This window comes from Neolamprologus multifasciatus, chromosome 19, assembly GCF_963576455.1.
Source record: "Neolamprologus multifasciatus chromosome 19, fNeoMul1.2, whole genome shotgun sequence".
NCBI lineage: Eukaryota > Metazoa > Chordata > Actinopteri > Cichliformes > Cichlidae > Neolamprologus > Neolamprologus multifasciatus.
The window spans coordinates 8,551,519-8,569,845 of record NC_140457.1 but is presented as its reverse complement, the minus strand read 5'-3'; the positions used below and the strand labels follow the sequence as shown (position 1 = coordinate 8,569,845).

The window sequence follows — 18,327 nt, the reverse complement described above, 5'->3', positions numbered from 1 at the left end:
TTTGTCTATTTAACATGAATATATTGAGTTTAGGTTTTTAAATCATTATCAGTTGTTGGTTTAACATAAAATAACAAAAAGTTTAATGAACTAGATTTGCATTCTTCAGTTCAATTAAATGTAATTATTTTAAATCAACAACTCTAAAACCGATGCCTAGTGCGCATGCTCAAACTTCCCAGAAGTGAAGAGGCGGGAACGCGGAGAAAGTTATATGTGTTTGGTGAACTGCCGTTTCCCTCTGCAGAATCTTCCACAATACAGGTAAGTAATAAATAACTGAAAATATCTTAGTCAAACGAAGTTGTTCCGTCCGTTAATTGTTTAACAATGTTTTTAATTCCAAATGTGTAATTTGTCATTAGACAGCGCTAGTGGAGCAAATACAGTGAAAATCGGGTATTAGACGGTGCCAATCGGTACCGTCTAATACCTGATTTCTAATCCGCTCCGGCTATATTTATATTATTATTAGCATTTCCATTTCTTTCTTTTTTTTGTTACCCGTTTTTGCAGTTAGTCTTATAGTGTTTTTAGCGGTTATTAATGTGTTTAATTCAATATTTAACACGTTTGAAATTCAATTTCAAAGTAAATGAAGTTAGCTAAAGTTGTATGGTTGTCTCATTGAACTTTTACCTAGCTCTGTTAGCATTCACTTTGGTTTTAAATGACGGTTATTGCAAGACATGGTCTTTCTTCACTTTTTTTTTATTATCATTTGCATTTCTTCTCTCTTTCTCTCTCCTTTTTTTAAGCATTCGGCCTCTTGCAGTAATGCAAGTTAAACTAGCATGCGCGAGTTGCTAAATATTAGCTGTGTCCAAATTCAGGGACTGCATCCTTTGAATTGACTTAAACGCTAGTGCATGGGAAAAAGAGCATAAACACGAGGTCAGAGGAAAAGGCAATGGCGGATAGTTATGAAAATTGCCTGTCGGACCTTTACCGCAACTACCAGCATCTTTATTGCATAGTGTGAAACACTGCTATTACATTTGGCAACAGATTGGATATTTATCTGTGAATTTTATATTGCAAGAGGTATTTATATGTATTTGTATTTTTTTATATGTTTGCAACAAAGTAAAAAAAAAATCCACTGTGGAGTTTTTATAATTTTTTTTGTCTGTTTTCTTTACCATAGTAACACCACAAAGAAAGCTGACCCCTTTTCTGATTGTTTGTGCCTCCTCTTTAATACATGGTAAGTTTTTACCATCATATATTTTTATGATAGTTTTATGATTTAATCAAAGTTAAAAAAAAAAAGGTGGTCAATAAAACCATCCTTAAAACTGCTTCTCTTTTTTTCTTTCAGTGACTTGTATGTGGCAGTGCAAGCGTTGCTCCATCAGGGAGAGTAGTAGGTAAAAAATATTGAAACACTGTACAGGGCTCGCAAAATCGCTAGCCCGACATCCCGGGGCTAGCGATTTTTCCAGTCGGGCCACCAAAATCTATCTCTGCCCTGCCCGTCGGGCTGTCATAGGAAGGAAAAATATATGTCAATGCTTTTGCATTCTTTCGGAAATGTAGCTGGGTAATTATGTCATTGGCATTGGTGAGCCACTGTCAATATGTGACATATTGAAATCGCGTTTGAATTTGCGCTTGTTTTTTGCTTTCACTTTGCAATCGCGCGAACTGTGTATAGAGAGCGACAGCACTGATTGGTGAGTGATGATAATTTGCGCACCAATTCCTCTGACATAGTCTTATCAATTGTTAGCTTACTATGCAAACATGACAAGTGAAATCTCCCGCAGCAAGCTTAAACATGTGAGAGGTTGATCGCACAGAGAATCGCTGAGCGTTATGTAAGTGCGTGTGTAAAAGCAGCAGGATATATATTTTAGTTCTGCTGAGCCAAATAAGACAGGTCAGGGTGAAGAAGTGACAGCCAAAGAAAAGCTTACCACAAAACGGAAAAATTATGACAAATCAGACTATAAGGCAAAAAGAAAGTGCAGCTTTATGGTTTCATGGACACAAGAATTTCTGTGGCTGCAATATGACAAGCTATATAACCAGGGGTGCACATAAGTGGTCCGCAGGTGCGCATTCACTGTCAAAATAAAAAACGCGCACAAGATAAGAAGTTGCAATGCGTGTTTGCGTACATAAGATTTTCTGGAGGAGGACAGACATTTGTTTAGAACTCTTAAAGATGTCGAAGAAGCTCCTTTAAGCAATTACTTTGCTGTTCCTCCACCTCCAAAGAAATGTCAGAAGGAGTCCGAACCACAAAAGAAGCGCGAATTCTCGGAAAAGTGGTTGCAGGAGGTGAGCTGGCTTCAAACAAATGATGAACGCACAGAGATGTGGTGCAGAATGTGCCGTGAAAATCCCACTCTAGCGGACAAAAACAGTGCCTTTTATATGGACGCAAATGCGCGTCGCAACTTCTTATCTGGTGCGCGTCTTTTATTTTGACAGCGAATGCGCACATGCGGACCACGTATGTGCACCCGTGTAAATAACATAATGTTCTGCCGGTTGTGTTGTTGGTTTTCCCTCGATTTCTGAGTCGACAAGCGCCTTTGTTACTGGGACCAGTACATTTAAGAAAGGCCCCCATTAGAAATGCATTATTGCTCAGTCTGCAATATCTTTCCCAGAACAAACACCAATTGCAAATAACATACTAAAAATAAACCTGAAAAATCTGTTTAGACCAGCGTACTATGTTGCAAAGAGTGAACTACCACTGGCACAATTTAGCAGTCTTTGCAAACTTCAAAAAGCAAATGGCCTAGATCTTGGTTCCATTTGCCTCTTACCTGTGACTTCAGTGGAAATTTTAAATTCAGGATCTGACACAGACTGATTCATGTTCTACACAGACAGCACTGATGTCTGCATGGTCTTCTAAAAGCAGCTTTAGTCAGCTTAGATGTGAAGTGAGTGAAATATACAGTTGAGTTTTTAATCAATGTATTTGTTCTCTATTGCAGATTGACAAGGAGTTTCTGCGAATCACCAGAAAGCCTCTGCTATCTACTTTCTTTGCCGAGCTTGACCAATACGCGCCACGCTTAATGGAAATCTTTCTGATCAAAGGAGGGACACCTGGAAAGAAAATAAGAGGTCTCATGCTTGCCATCTCCAAGGTTTGTATTAGGATTGAGTAGATTTTGTCATAGGCAGCAAAAATAACTTTTATTTGGAGATGAAGTTGTCAATTTTGTTTCGGCTTAACAAATGGTACATGCCAGGTTCTAACCTAAAGAATAATTATGCAAGTTAACTGATTACCCTAGCTTTAAGAAAAACAGCCTGGTTTTGGCTCATATTATCTCCTCCTCCTCTCCAGCATGACAACATCCATACCAGACGAGCATGCATCTTGAAGTCTTTGTGCATCTACCTAAACGAAGACTATGAGAAGTTAATAAAGGAGTACTTGGTGAGTCATTGTGACAGCATGTTGACTGTAACATTCTCATATGGGGCGATCGTGGCTGAAGAGTTGGGAGTTCGCCTTGTAATCGGAAGGTTGCCGGTTCGAGCCCCGGCTTGGACAGTCTCGGTCGTTGTGTCCTTGGGCAAGACACTTCACCCGTTGCCTACTGGTGGTGGTCAGAGGGCCCGGTGGCGCCAGTGTCCGGCAGCCTCGCCTCTGTCAGTGCGCCCCAGGGCGGCTGTGGCTACAATGTAGCTTACCATCACCAGTGTGTGAATGTGTGTGTAAATGGGTGGATGACTGGATATGTAAAGCGCTTTGGGGTCCTTAGGGACTAGTAAGGCGCTATATAAATGCAGGCCATTTACCATTTTATTTACCATACAAATTGTGACGTTGCCTCAAATGCAAATCGTTAAAATTAAAATTTTGAGATTAGCAACAAGACACCTGGTATTGGGGAAAGGATGTCTTGAATACCAAACAGTATTAAGCGTTGCAATAAAGAATTTATGGAATTTGGTATTGGAAGGAAAGAAATTTATGCATACAGTAGTTAAACTTGATACACAAACATACAATGCATTTAACATGCATCAAGACAATATTGCTTTTGAATCTGCTCTTGGATTAAAACAAGTCCTGTTGTTTTTTCATTGCTATGGTCATCAGTATTTGTAAATAGAAATGTCTATGAACTTTGAGCTGTTTAGTACTAACACTTCTATACCTGTTTTATTTTAGCAGCTGAGTTAGCCTTTTCTCGAGTCCTAAGTTACTCTTGCTATGTCCGACAAACAAATGGTTTCCTCTGCGCACCAATGGGTACCCAAATGTGCGAGCAGACATGCTTCATAATGTTTGGTACATTTACCTGGGAGTGGGGCCATCCACACTGTTTAATCCATTCACGTTGTTTTCGACTTTGTGAATGGAAAGAACACAACTCCTCCAGACACAATCTCTCGGGGTATCGGTGGGCACACTGCTTCTCCATCTTGCTTGAGGTTAATGTTTGTCAGACACAGTAATTGTTGCTATAATGTGTAATTGGACAATGGCCCTTTTGGGGGAGGGGCTGGTGAGAGGTCAATTATGCCACCTCTTTTGACATGAGAGGTGTATTTTATAATTTATGTATTGGAGTAATTACTAACAACTACTTTAGTGGTGTAATTTTCTGTTTATTACTTTGACTACTTGGATTTTATGAACAGCATAGAAACAGTTGTTTAAACAATCTCTTAAATTTTACTTTGTTGTCTTCTATTTGTTCATGTAGGATACGGACAGCGAGGCAAAAAGCTGCATGGAGCAAATGGGGGTGTACGTCATCCAGAAGGAGGGTGGTGAACCTGAAGATGACCCAGAGGACGTTGGTGTCCTGATTGAGGGTGTGGAGGCTAACACTGATTTGGGTAACATTGCACAAGCATGGGCTCTGTTGTTTGGACTCATATACTGTTTGAACCTGAGCTACCCACCAGAACTTAAATGCACCTTTGAAGTCCTCCAGAAGATACTTTTAAATCTTGATGGACAAAAGCTCTCTTCAAAGGCACAGTTTCTGAAAAACAGCACTTGAAAATGATTGATAGGTCTTGAATGGTTCATTGGTGCAATGGTGATTTCCAATATATAATGTTAATATTTGAGTTGTTTATATTTTTTTCTATTATTTAAAAAATATTTTTAAGTTTTTGGATTCTCTCTGTTGGGCAATTCACCTTTTATACAGCACTGCAGATGATTTTTGTTTGTCCTTATATAGATGGCTCAAAATGGATCAGAAGTACTGACAGAAGTACTGTTCTGTTAATTATTTTTCATTTAATTTTGAGTTTGTAGTATAGGTACTAATTCACACATACCATAATGCTGTCATGTGTTGAATGAAGAAGGAAAAAAAGAGGGGGGCACTAAAGCACTCCATTGGAGTGCTTTAGTGCCCCCCTCTTTTTTTTTTTTCTTCTCCTTTGTAGAACAAAGTTACCATTTTACAGAAACTGCATTGAGGGGTTTTCCCAAAGAAATGTTCATTGTTGTTTTTAGCTGCACTGTTACTATGTTGTGTCAAGGGCCTGTAAAGTTTAAGACCACTGCCACCTGTTAAGTTCACTGTATTATTGTGTCCATTTTGCTTGCTAGCATGTTTTAAAACACAGCAAAACTATATTGGTAGCTGTGGAGGACTGCAACAAAAATTAAAAAATAAATACAGAAATATAAAAATTGGTCAAACTAATAATTATTACAATGAGATACACCAAACAAATATAGATTTTCATTTCAAATAATTAATTGCATTTGAAAAAAAAAATGTCATCTGTCATTTAATTTGATGTTAAGCCTTCTGTTTCTATTTTAGTTTTACTTCCTAAATTTTTTTTAATCCCTATATATATATTTTTTTCTTTTTTTTTAACCTATGGATTTTTTGTTGTTGTTGTATTGCCCCCAAATTATTTCTTATTTTTTTTTTTTTCCAAATTCACACAATGGTAATTCTATTTTGTCACATGTTTTAACTTGCCAAGTGGGAGATGTATTTTTATCTTTTAGTTTAATTTTTTAAAATACAGTTGAAATATTTAGCAAATTTTGCATCTGTTTTTAGTTGTGGAAGCTTTGGTTCCAACATATTACCTATGTAAATAAGTATTCTAACGTTATACCTTTTGAAGTGGCATAATGCTTGCAGGTGTACAAAAATGGTAAGCTTTTATATTGTCCACTAAATCCAGTTAATAAAGTTAATGTTATCATTATCTGATTGTGACTTTTTTTGTAAAGTAGTGGGTTTCTAAATGTGTAACAAATGTAAACAAATCTAATTGAAATAATTCGATTGAAATGAGTGAAATCATCAACCCCCATATTGGTTTATTAAGCAAGACTTGCAGTAGTTGCCTTGATTAACTAAGTAGTTGTTGAAACAACAAGATTTAATTGTGTTTTCCTAAACCTTTTAACGTGTGTAGAATGAATTAAAACAAATTTCACTCTACATACTTAAATAAATCACTTCAAATCAATGTAAGTATACTATGTTGATCCAACGTAATCTGATTACATTAAACCGCCAAATGCTAAATGTGTTGGTTTGACATGATTGAAAATGGTTTATTGTACTTGGTTAAATCGTGTGCAAAATGGGTGCCATGATTAAATTGTGTTCATCCAACAACACATTTTTTTGAGTGTAGGTTATCACTGCGGTGGGTGTTGCTGACACCATCATAGGATTTCAGAAATGAATGATGAGGGCGCTCACCTCACCGTCACCTACTCTGAAAAGAAAGCTTTTGCTACTTTTAGTTTTTAGTCGATCTGTAGTTAAATATAACCTTTAAATACCCAAATGACCATTCTGTTATTAATACAGTGTTTCACCATTTTCGTACTTTCTTTTGGCCCCTTTTTATCTCGTTACGCAAGCATCAGATACGTTCTTTGTAAATACCAGCTATTGCCTAATTATTACCTATTACTATTGCCCCATTTTAACAAATAATAACTAAACTAAATGTCAAGTGATGCCAGAAACATTTAGAGGAAACACAAAACTTCCAAGAGAATTTTATATATAGCAGGACGTGCTGTCCGATAAGCAATAGATCAGTCGTTCAAATGATAAAAATGCCACATTCAGATACATTTATCAGTCTGTGTGGAAATCAGTAGTAGACGTAACATTTCCTGAGCCAGTTTTGCTGATATTGTCTTATAAAGACATTTTTATTATCTGTTGGGTTCATCTAGACACCGTTTAGTCTTTAGACATCTTATTTAGACTAAAAGACCAACGCTGTGTCCCTGGACTGAACATTTCAAGAACATAGATGGCAGCGATGGTTGGTTTACATTTGTTTCATTGGGGCTCGCATTTTCTTGCAAGAAGAATTGTAGAAGAAATGTAATTTTCCATATCTCAGAGGGCACATGTTCTGTTTCCCGGTTAGCATGAAATTCATTTGTGGTGCATATGTTAATGCGACATCAGTGCTGCGGGTGCATGCAGCATATTATAGCAGTTTTTTTCTCCTGAGCTGTCTTTCATTTTTGAGCTACCCTACCAACCTGGATTACATTGGGCCATTTACAGTAATTTGATGTTTATGTCTGCATTTTATCATCTTTCTTTTGCAGGCCTTGACATTTAACTTAAGTCTGCCACAGGCTTGTTCTTCCACCATCTAGATTCAATGTAAACAATCCCATATTGTGCAAACAGAACCTATACAGGCTGCCATGCAGCATTTTTTTCATGCTCGTAATCTCATTCTGCAGGAAAGCAAAACAGATATTATCAACGCAGGTTCATAGAAATCTAATATTGTCTGGGGAAATAAAAGAGGAGCACAAAAAGCAGGCAGTCAAGCATGGAGCTGGGCGCTGAGGCATGAGTGTGGTCAGCTGTAGGCAAAATTGATCGGCCTGCAGAGTCACAAAGCATCTCAAATGTGTGTTTGGAGGGTGTGTGTGTGTGTTGCAGTGAGGAGACAACTGCCCTTTCCCTTCCTGCCCTGTCTGTCCTACAGGATGCTCTGCATCAGCAAGATTCAGGGGGGATCTCTTACATAAGACCTTCTAAGTTAACATTCAAAGAGCATGGTAGGAGAATGACTCTACAAAGGTGTCTGTTTAAAGTGTGGAAATCATCAGAGCATTTGGGGCTCTGTGTATGGCAGTGTCAGTCCACTGGTGCTCCACATCTTTGCTTTTAAGATCGTTTAGCAGTAGAATCTGCTGCACATCAGTATTGCTGCACTTCTGTCTTCTTTGTTCCCTCAGGGCAGCTTCTCGGGTTTCTCCTCAAACACAGCTCCTCTCTTTAGGCCAGCCAGTCAGCTACTAGCACAAGCTTTCCCAAACCTGCTCCCAAGCTTCCCATAACACTGCAATAAATACAGTTTCTAATTCCTGCCTCCTTTTCTGTGCCTGTGTGCCTGGCATAAACATAATCAACCAACTGCCAAGAAATTTAGTTCATGGTTTGCACAGGCCTGCCTGGTACCCATCTGCAGCTACAGGAAGATTGTGTATTCCCCAAACAGTTTGCCAAATGTCTGCAGGAGGCTGCCTGCTGATGCTAGGTGAAACTAGATGTAAAGAGGTATGCGATGCTGCGCTGCTGAGCAGCACCTGGTGATTGCTTTCATCACTAATAGACATTTTAAAAGTTGTAAGGTTTAAAATGTTGATTTCTACAGTGAGGTACAGTAAGACTTTTATTTTGAAGGTGAACTTATGTCAAGTCTGTCAGTTGTGTTGTTTAACTGCCGTTCTGTGGTTCAGTTAACAAATATTTGCAAGCAAGTCAACATCTCCTGTGAAAAGTATGGGTGACAGCAGCAATCTGCAAGCGACCATCGCAACCCAGAGATGATTCGTAGTGTAAAACCCTTTATGTGACTAATTTGTATCCAGTGACATCCAGTGATCTCCATACTTTCCCTAGCAGCGAGTCTCTGGGGCTGCATGACTGAGACCTAATCTACAACCACCACTAGGGTGAGATTTTGCTATTTTTTCTTTTAATGAAATGTCTCAATGACTGTTCACACCTTTCCCATGAAATTGGTTCATTCATGGTCCCAAGAGGATATATGAATGTATATACATTTTCTGAACATCTGGCATTTTATATATCGCCACACGAAACTTAAACCCTCTGACTTAACCAATAAAAAATGGCAACACTTGCAGGAAAGAAGGAACAAATGCGCTCCCAGATGATGAAACCTACTTTTTGTTGAAATGTTTTGAAGTTGTCATAATAAAAAAAAAAATCCAGTTGTTACCCTCAGAATAAAAACCCCTTGCTAACCTCTGCTATTGATTTTATCACTCTTGCATGCAAAGCTAGGATGGTAAACACTATGCTTGCTGGAGATCCGCACGCAAGCATTGTTATTCTAGGCACGTTATCATTTAGCTCAAAAAACTTCCTAAGCACAGCTTCACAGGGCTTCTGGCATAGTTGTAGCTTCTTAGCCTTGTTAAAACTCACAAACATTGGTACAGAACAGGCACCGAGTGCAGGACAACAAGAACAACAAAGGGAACATAAAACAATGAGAGGCTTTAACTACCCCTCATTCATCCTACTCTAAATTCCCGCAGTGTAACCATCCCAGGCAGCCAGGGGACAAAAGAGCAAGTGTCTCGCTGCTGCTCAAAGCGACATCTCAGCAGTCTCGCCTCCAACAGGCCCAAATATGACTGCCTACTGGCTCCAGCTGCCATTCGAGGGCCCGTTCAATCCCTGCTCTGTCTCTGAGATTGGCCCCGTCTCTTGTAGCACTTAGCCACACGCCTGTGGGCTGATGTGCAGAAATGCAGCTGATGCCCACTTCAAAAATACCAAAATGAAACACAGCTCCTTGCCCTTGGCTCTTAAGAGCAGAGGTAGCATCAGCAGCTGATTGATTTTACATACAAGATAGGGGTCTTTAGAGGCTCTTAGAAGACACAAGCATCTTTAGGAACAAGTGTGCAATTATAGCAAAGCGTTCAGATGCCCTGAGCGATGAAACAGCGCATTTGGTGCTCATTCAAATGCCTCTCACGATGAGGTGACAGGACTTACCACCACATTTCACATTCAGAGTTGGGATCACTTAAGGAGGATGCTGAGAATATATGAGGAGCCTTCATTGTACCCATCATGTTCTTTGTTTCCTTTCTTAGCATTATTAGTAAGCACGGATCAGAGCCTCACAAACACTTAGTGCTACCTTATAAAAAACTGCAGCCACTTTTAGATCTCACATCTGGATTTTCACAACCCACCAACCTCTACGTTATGTGTTTAAGGCCCCCTCCCTCTCCTGAGGTAGGTGATTATGAAGTATCTCAGCGTGGAGAGGCACGTGTCCTGAAGTGACTCTAGGAAACGTGAGATCAGTGCCGAGGCAGCACTTCTATAAGCCTCCCAGGCTAATAGCCTTTGGGCTTCAGAGACCTCCGAGCCACTGCGAGCAGTATTTGTGGAAGGATGAGGAAGGTACAGGATAAAATGATAAAAATCAGGAGAAGAGCACATATGCTAGTTCAAATTAAAAATGCTGCTTGGTCCCATGTTACAAACAGTAGCTTGGCTGATTTTTAAAAATGTAATGAACCCATGTGAGGTAAAGGGATGCCAGGATCTGATTAGCACTGTATACAAGTTTACTAATTTAAATCCTCATTCTGGCAACAGAACAGTATAATGAGTACAGCTCCGAGGAACCATGTTACTGACTCTCTTCACACCAAACCCGATTTCCCCATAAAAAATTAAACTCTGGCTCCTGAGGACTAAAAAGGAGATGTGTTTAAAATTTTAAAAAATCACTTATCATGCTAAGTACTCTTCCCTTCATACTACCTCTGTCTCACATAGAGAATCCACTAACTTGTAATGGTCGCTGCTGACAAGAACTGCACTGTTTTTCTTATTACAATGCATAAGCTGAAGGCTTGCTTGTACAACTGCAAAAATTAGGATGACAGATGGCAGTTGATAAAACTTAACATGCATTCAGTTTTTACTGAGAGCTCACATTTTTGAGAAGGGAAGCAAATATGATAGCAATTAAATTTCAGTCGTTTACCATAGACTGTATGCAAAAGATGTACACAGCTACCATCATCCACTAGTTTGCAGAGTTGCTCTTAACATTTTAGCTATCGACAAAAATATATCTCAATTTTTGTCACAAACCGGCAGATACTAAGGTAAAGACCCTACAGCATTAGAGAAAAAACCCTTGTAAATTTGATGATTCTCTAATAAGAGCTCTTTGAGAAGGTGGGAAGCAAAAACTCCCTTCTAAACAGGAATAGACCTCTGGGAGGGCTCGGGTAGGGGCAGTGGTTGGGAGTGGAAAATAGAAGATACAATTTACTATTGCTGCAGCATTCTGGATCAACTAAAAGCTTGTAAGGGAATTTTTAGAACAACCTGATAATAATGAATTAAATAGCCATACTAGAAGCAATTAATACATTAGCTAGAATCAAATAAAAGCAAGCAATCTTAAATAGTTGTTTAATGTGCATGGTGAAGGATATATCCTGATTAGAAATGACTGAAAGTTTCCTCACAGTGCTGCTGGAAGCCAAGGCCTATCTACAGTAAGTATCTGGTTAGACATAATGTTGCAAAGATTTTTAGTTGTGTCTATAGTAGGAAATTGTCAGTCATCAGAGGCTTTATAGCTTTAACTAAACTAATTTATTTTTGTCTTTCAACCTCATAGATAAATATAATTGGGTATCATCTGCATAGCAGTGAATGATGAACTCTAGACCCTGACTGATTTGTCAAACATAAGGTGCCCATGCCCTAAAGCATACAATTTACAAAATGAGCATTAACACATTTCATGATCTGAAGCTACGGATGAAGATGATTACATTTAATGTGAATGTATTTACTGGCCTTTTCTCAATCAGACTTCTTTTTGTAAGTGAAAAAAATGACCTCCTGCTGACCATTAGGGGAAAGAAACGCAGGTTTAAAGGTCTTCTGCATTTCCCGGTCCATCTTTTATATACAGTCTATGTGTTGGAATAAAGAAATAACCAAATTCATTTTTCACACTATTTATCCAAAGCTAAATTTTTAATTATCATAACCATGAATTATACTACATGAAAAGAAAAAAACTGAAAGAAGAGCCTCTCCATTGTTTCAGGAAAAAACAACTAAATACTAAAAGAAGCAGATAGTAGTGCAGGCAGTGAGGCGTTCAGTTTATTTAGTTCCCGTGTGAGACTGACAGAGGAAGACAGTTGATTTGACACCTGGTTAACAAGCTGAGTTCCTCCTGTCTAAACTCTGACAGACAGCAGTCAATAGAGAGCTACAGCCTTTAAAGGTCTTGAATTCACTTCACACTAGCAGGCGAGTTGCTGCAGTGTCTGAGCCCACGAACACATTAAGCGAAGTAAATCCACTCTGTAAAGCCGCTTCATACGACAGCCCACGCTGCTCTTGTTGCTGACAGACGTGCAGGGTCAGTGCAGATTGAACCCGGGACTTTTTAGTTACAGGAACCTTTTTATCCACTTGTCCACTCAGCTGAATAACATCTCGAATATGCTATTCCTGGAAATGAATTAGTTTTATTTCAGCTAAAAGCCATGCAATTTAATGCCCACTGAAGGTATTAACTTAAGAGGATAGATCGAGGCTGAAGAGAGAGAGTTTTAAAAAAAGTAAATAAACACACAAACATACTCCTCCATATTCTGTATCAGTTGCAGCGTTTTCCCTCTTCTCTGCAGGCTGACAGATGCTGACCGAAGTCTGACAGCAGGATTTTGTCTGTGTTGCATCCAAGTGCTGAATAGTTACCGTATTTTAATCTGATATACAACCATTAAAAAAAAAGATTTCTCTTCTGACCTCCTCTAATGAGGTTTTGGCTCTGATTTTATGGTTGAAAAAATGCAACTTTATTTGATTATACGCCTGTAAGCATAGATTTATTTACAGTTATACTCGTACTGAAATGCCTCATATCTGTTTTTAATTCAAAAACACATCTAACCACATTACATGCTTGTGCTGACAGTTACAACATTAAATATCGGAAGAAATCAGCTTTAAAGGATAGTTTGTAGAACTGCTGACCAAGGTTTTATACCAAGGCTGTGGCTTAATTCAATGCCACTTCATAATCAGACCGACTATTTTGTGCGATAACCCAGCGTTTGAGCTCAAGGTCTGACACTCAGAATTATTATTCTCAAATGAACATTTGCATTAGGCTTTCAAACATAGAGTTATAGCAAAACGAAAGTAAACCCTCTTTCAATTATAAGGTTTTATGCATAACGCCACAGTGAACAATCAACTGCTCCTTAGCTGGTCTTAAAATTAGGTAAATACAAGCCGAGATGAATGACAACACATGACATATTACACTGTGTCTATTGAAACAGCATCTGAAAAAATAAAAAACTAAGTACACCCCATGATTCAGTAGCTTGTTGACTCACTTTTAGCAGCAGCAACTTCAAGTAATCAGTTTCCTGTCTGACTTTATCAATCTCTCTAATCATTGTGGGGGATTTCTGCCCACTATTTTTATGTCATTTCAGTTCATTGAGGTTTGTGGGCATTTGTTTATGAACAGCTTTTGTAACGGCCCATCAAAACAATTCAGTCATTCTGTTGCAGATTTGCTGTTGTGCTTGGGATCGTTGTCCTGTTGCATGAAGCTTTGCCCAAGCTTTAGCTGTTGGACAGATGGACACACATTTGACTCCAGTATACTTTAATATACATCTGAGTTCATGGTTGATTCAATGACTGTAAGGTCCCAAAGTCCTCTGGGAGCAAAACAAGCCCAAATCATCAACCCTCCACCACCGTGCTTGGTGTGATGTGCTTCTGCTGATGTTTCCCTTCTCTTTTTACTATAACCAGTCATAACTACTTTGGCCTAATTTGTCTTTTGGACACTGCTGCCAAAGTCTTGTGGTTTGTTCTTTTTAGAAATGCTTTCTCCTGGAAATTTGTACCATTAATAACTTTAACATTTAACATAGTAACTAAGGTTTCTTTTTTTGTTGGGGTGAATTTGCTGGGATGCCCGTCCAAACGTCTTGTTTTCCACTTGTGAATAATCTTTCTCATTGTAGAATGATGGACTTCAAATCGTTTGGAAATGGCCTTTTAAACAACTTCCTGTCCATCAGTCTGTCCACCCAGATTGATGGACAGGAAGGATTGGTTCAATGGTGATGTAATTCACCCTTTAAACCACACCTGAATGCTCCAGACCACCAAAACTTTAGCTTTTATAAAGGAGCTCACGTTTACTGATGATCAGTTACTCAAGTGCATGAGTCAAGCTGATAAATAAAAGCATGATAGGTCATGCATTTCTGTTCAACTGATGTTGTATTTACCAAATATTAAGACCTGTTAAGGGCCAGAATATTTTTGTTATGTCCTGATATGTTAGACATTAAACCTGTACTTTCTTTTTACCATGACTATATATGGAAAAGCCTAACAGAAAAATATATTCAGAGGAGGAGCCTTAATTATATACCCATGTTCATTTGAATAATGAATGAACCGTTTACGCTACTGTAATTAACTCCAGCATCAGAAAAGTGAAAATTTGCTGGGGGTTTTTCTCCCTTTTAAATCACCGTATAATTAGACATTGTTGGGTTTTAGGAGCGCAGTCCAGTAAAACCACAGTGACACTCCAGCTGAGAACAACTATACAAATACTGCTCTGTTCTGTTTGCAACCTGAGGGCAAGGCATAAGTTTGAAGGAACCAAACACACCTACACAGAGCTTTTTTTGTTTTGAGTATTGAAAAACAAACAAAACAAAGGAAAATTAAAATTGCTTGATGCTTTTTCAGCAGCTGCACACACAAATTTAAAGAGAAGTTACAGAAATGACTGAATGAATTACATAGTGGGAGATATGAGGCAGTAAACTAAAAACAATGCCAAAGCCTCCAGAGACTTTGAGATATTACTGTCTGTGAAGGTATTAAACTATATTTTCTGGCAGAAGACAATCGAGAGTGAAAATTGCTGTGAGCTGCTCTCCTATCATGGGTGAAATGTTACCAGTGCTGAGATGAGGAACACTAGAAATCATAGAAATGCACCCAAATCGGGGCAACCTTGGAATGCACACTGCATTTAAGTCTCCTCGAGGATGAAGGATGGGGGGGGGGGGGGGGGGCTCACAAGAACCCAATGAACCCACTGGGTCTCCAAGATGCATGAAGCGAGGCACAGTGATCTGGCACGGGGCTGGTTACCTTTCATTCTTCTGCAGAACACACACCTTCACGGTGGGATGTAACCCTGCACTGAACGTGTTTGTTTTTGTAGCCTACCAACAAGGCACATTTTACCCTCCCTTTGCAATATTTACATTCAAACAGTGCTGCAGGTGGATGGAGGATCCCGGTGCAGGGCCTGCCTGCATGGGCATCCACTTGGCATGATGATACAGCTAGCTGGTGCAAGCGTAACGTTAGCCAACTGACAACTGACAGCTTGCGCGTCTGGCACGGTGCAAGCGTCGCATTTAAAGTTTAAAAGGACACCGAGATACGGCGCCAGCCGCGTTTTACCTCGGGATGCAGTTCGGGGACGATCCGTCTATCTCCCACGTTGCAAACAGGTTCATGGGAACCGGTCTGTTGAGAGCCCCGCTCCCGGGGAAACTCAGCCGGCCGCTTCTTTCCGCCATGGTCCAAGCTGCCGGTGGGACTATCCGACACCAAGCTGGGGGGGTTGGAAACAGCAGACCGGTGCAGGTCCTCTGTATACGCGTGTGTTTCCGTGAAAAAGAGCCGTTACGCACTCACGTTAATGCAGTGCAGACGGCGGAGGACGAGCTCATTTCTCCGGTGTGGTCCTCTGTGCCAGGGAGGGACTGCAGCGGAGCCACCGCTGAGCTTGTTGTGCCTACCACGCTGCTCTGAGGGTATGGAGGGCGATTCGTGCCGCCCTGTTGCTGGAGGGAGGGGAACATTTTACCCACTCACACACTTATTCACAGCATTCATTGCATTGTGTTTTTGTTTTTGCACCAGATAATAAAATGTGTCTTGTAAAGGAAAAGCATGTATGATATGACACAAATGATGCCAGCTATATGATAAAACTGTGGTAAGAGAGCATGCATTTGTATATAACATATATAACATAGCATATTAATGTAAATATTTAATCAACCAATCAGATGGGAGTAACTCAGTGCTTTTACCAGGGGGCCCTAGTTGCTGAGGTGGGGTGGAGTGAGGGGGCGAGACTACCTAAGGACAGACAGTGGCAGGAGTCCTCCAAAGCCTGTTTTTGTTTGCAGTTTTGCATTTCCATATTTAGAGATACAGATTTGAAATCCACCAGCCTGCTGGGCCTTTTCTCTGTGGAGTTGTATGTTAGGTTAACTAGATAAGTGGAAAAGGATGGATGGAAACACATGGTAAAATGGTTTAGTCCACCCCACAGTTGGACTCATCTTTGCAGTACAGTAAATTTATTTGATCAAGCTGAGTCCTGCAAATATGCACCACGAGTCGTGTCTTTCTCCAAAAAAGCAAAATCAGTGTATCCATAAACAAAAGGAAATTAAATCTATCAGCAGCTGTTAAACCCAGTACACCAACTTCAGATAGAACACTATAACTATCACAACCTTACATCATGAAACCCTCCAACTGATGTGAAACCATAAAAGCTCAAATAGTGGCGTAGTGGCAGTTATTCCAGATAATCATTTCTACTGATTGCAGTTCAGCTGAAAGCTTAGCAACACTGACATCAAATAGCGTTAAGTTTTAGTGTATGTTGGATCAGCTGTGAGATAAACAAGGCATTTTGAGGAAGTTGGTGTGTTTCAGACTGATGAAACAGCATTTTGTAATACCACAGTGACACTGTTTATTTAAAAAGGAAAGTGTTAGGATGTTACTTATACAGCAAGAGATGTGTGTTATTTAGCTTTTTTCAGTTCTAATGACACATTTGGATGGTAGGGCCAGAATTAGACATAATCAAGATGAATACCTAATAAAGTAAGTGTTTATTACCATATAACAAAGACCATTTCCTTGAAGGCAAAACGAGTGTCTGAGTATCACACTTCCTCTACTGAGAGACTCAAGGAGCTTTATTACTGCATAGATACTGCAGTGGTAAGAAAGCATACAGCTTTTAGTATCTCACTAAGATTAAGTCATTATATGCAAAACCCTTGTTTTATTTTTAGTTTTTAAAATATGGCACTAATTTCCTTCTATAAGTTTGGCACTTAAATTTGACTGCCTTTGCATTCATTGCGCTTCAACAGGGCATTAATTATCCCTCATATATTTCTCTCCAGAACAAAACGTCACCGTAGGACTTCCTTCCCTGCAGTGGCAGGTAGAGTGATACCTGAGTGATACAACAATAACAACAACAGAGCTTTGCTGTGAGAGCAGCTGGGGGTGGAGCTACATTGAACTACAGATAGATAATCCTAGTCCAATGGTTAAGAGTCTAGGTTCACCTGATAGATGAGATGCAATTGTGAGTTAAATTTAGAAAAGGTCTTTAGTGCAACTGCTGATAATTTCTACAACTTTCTTACAGTGATTAATGATTAATACGCTATAAAACTCCACGTTAAATTCCATTTCAACGGCTCGAGTGGCTTGATTACATCTTTCACTCTTAAAATCACAGCAGTTTACCTGCGTAAATTATTTCCATTCATTCACCTGGAAAATCAGGTCCTGATTATTGTCATCCCTAATGGTGGATCACTCACGTACAGCCATGCAGCGACTTTGCAATGCGAGCAGATACTGCCACCATGTGGTGACCACGATGAATGGGATTAAAGCCAAAGTAATTAAAACTGCTTGCATTTAATCAAGACCGCAACAAACATGTTTTACACTTTAACGGTGAGTAACGTAAAGAGAAACCACTCATCTTTAAAGCACGTGGCCACTTTAAGGATTAGCATGAGCTCCTGGATAAGCTGTTACTATATTAATCCTCAGAAAGCTTGTCTATAATCATATTTGCTCAGTAATCGCCCCTCTGTCCCCTTGAACAAACGAAAAAATGAACTTCATTTAATTTTTACTGTTCAAAATCAGTTTTTTCTCAGTATAAAGGCCGTCAGAACCAAAGACTGTACAAAAAAGTGGATGTAGTCACCACTGGAGCCAGAAGTGATCATATGTGGATTAAAGGGAGGAGCAATAAGTTATAAGTTCCAAAATGCATCAACAGCCCAAACATAGCAGAGAAGTCCAGTTAGCACACACCAGGTACAGATGTCTTTGTTGGAACACCTGTTAGTCAAATGTGTGCCCAGTATTCAGATGTATTTCAAATACATTTGGCCCCATGATGTTGCTGTGAAGAGGGTACCTATTTATA

The 18,327-nt window shown here is 39.4% G+C and overlaps 2 protein-coding genes across 7 annotated transcripts in view; one reads left to right on the top strand and one right to left on the bottom strand.

The window, feature by feature from the left end:
- Positions 1-15,883, bottom strand: part of pacs2 (phosphofurin acidic cluster sorting protein 2) — a 76,331-nt gene extending 60,448 nt beyond the window's left edge. For all 3 annotated transcript variants that reach the window (XM_085144406.1, XM_085144408.1, XM_085144407.1), the window contains exon 1: positions 15,519-15,883. In XM_085144406.1, coding sequence (XP_085000532.1) covers positions 15,519-15,637 — 119 coding nt within the window. In that variant the 5' untranslated portion in view covers positions 15,638-15,883. The remainder of the gene's footprint in view (positions 1-15,518) is intronic.
- On the top strand, positions 11-5,315 carry LOC146495913 (uncharacterized). 4 transcript variants are annotated; one of them, XM_085144426.1, is made up of 5 exons: positions 11-264; positions 1,148-1,207; positions 2,958-3,113; positions 3,317-3,409; positions 4,689-5,315. In XM_085144426.1, the coding sequence occupies exons 2-5, from the start codon at positions 1,205-1,207 to the stop codon at positions 4,989-4,991; spliced, it is 555 nt and encodes a 184-aa protein (XP_085000552.1). In that variant the 5' UTR covers positions 11-264; positions 1,148-1,204; the 3' UTR covers positions 4,992-5,315. The 4 variants fall into 4 exon arrangements, with proteins under 4 accessions (XP_085000552.1, XP_085000553.1, XP_085000554.1 ...); XM_085144427.1 differs by having other exon boundaries at positions 1,322-3,113; XM_085144428.1 differs by adding an exon at positions 1,322-1,370 and having other exon boundaries at positions 11-1,207.
- Positions 15,884-18,327: the final 2,444 nt, after the last annotated feature.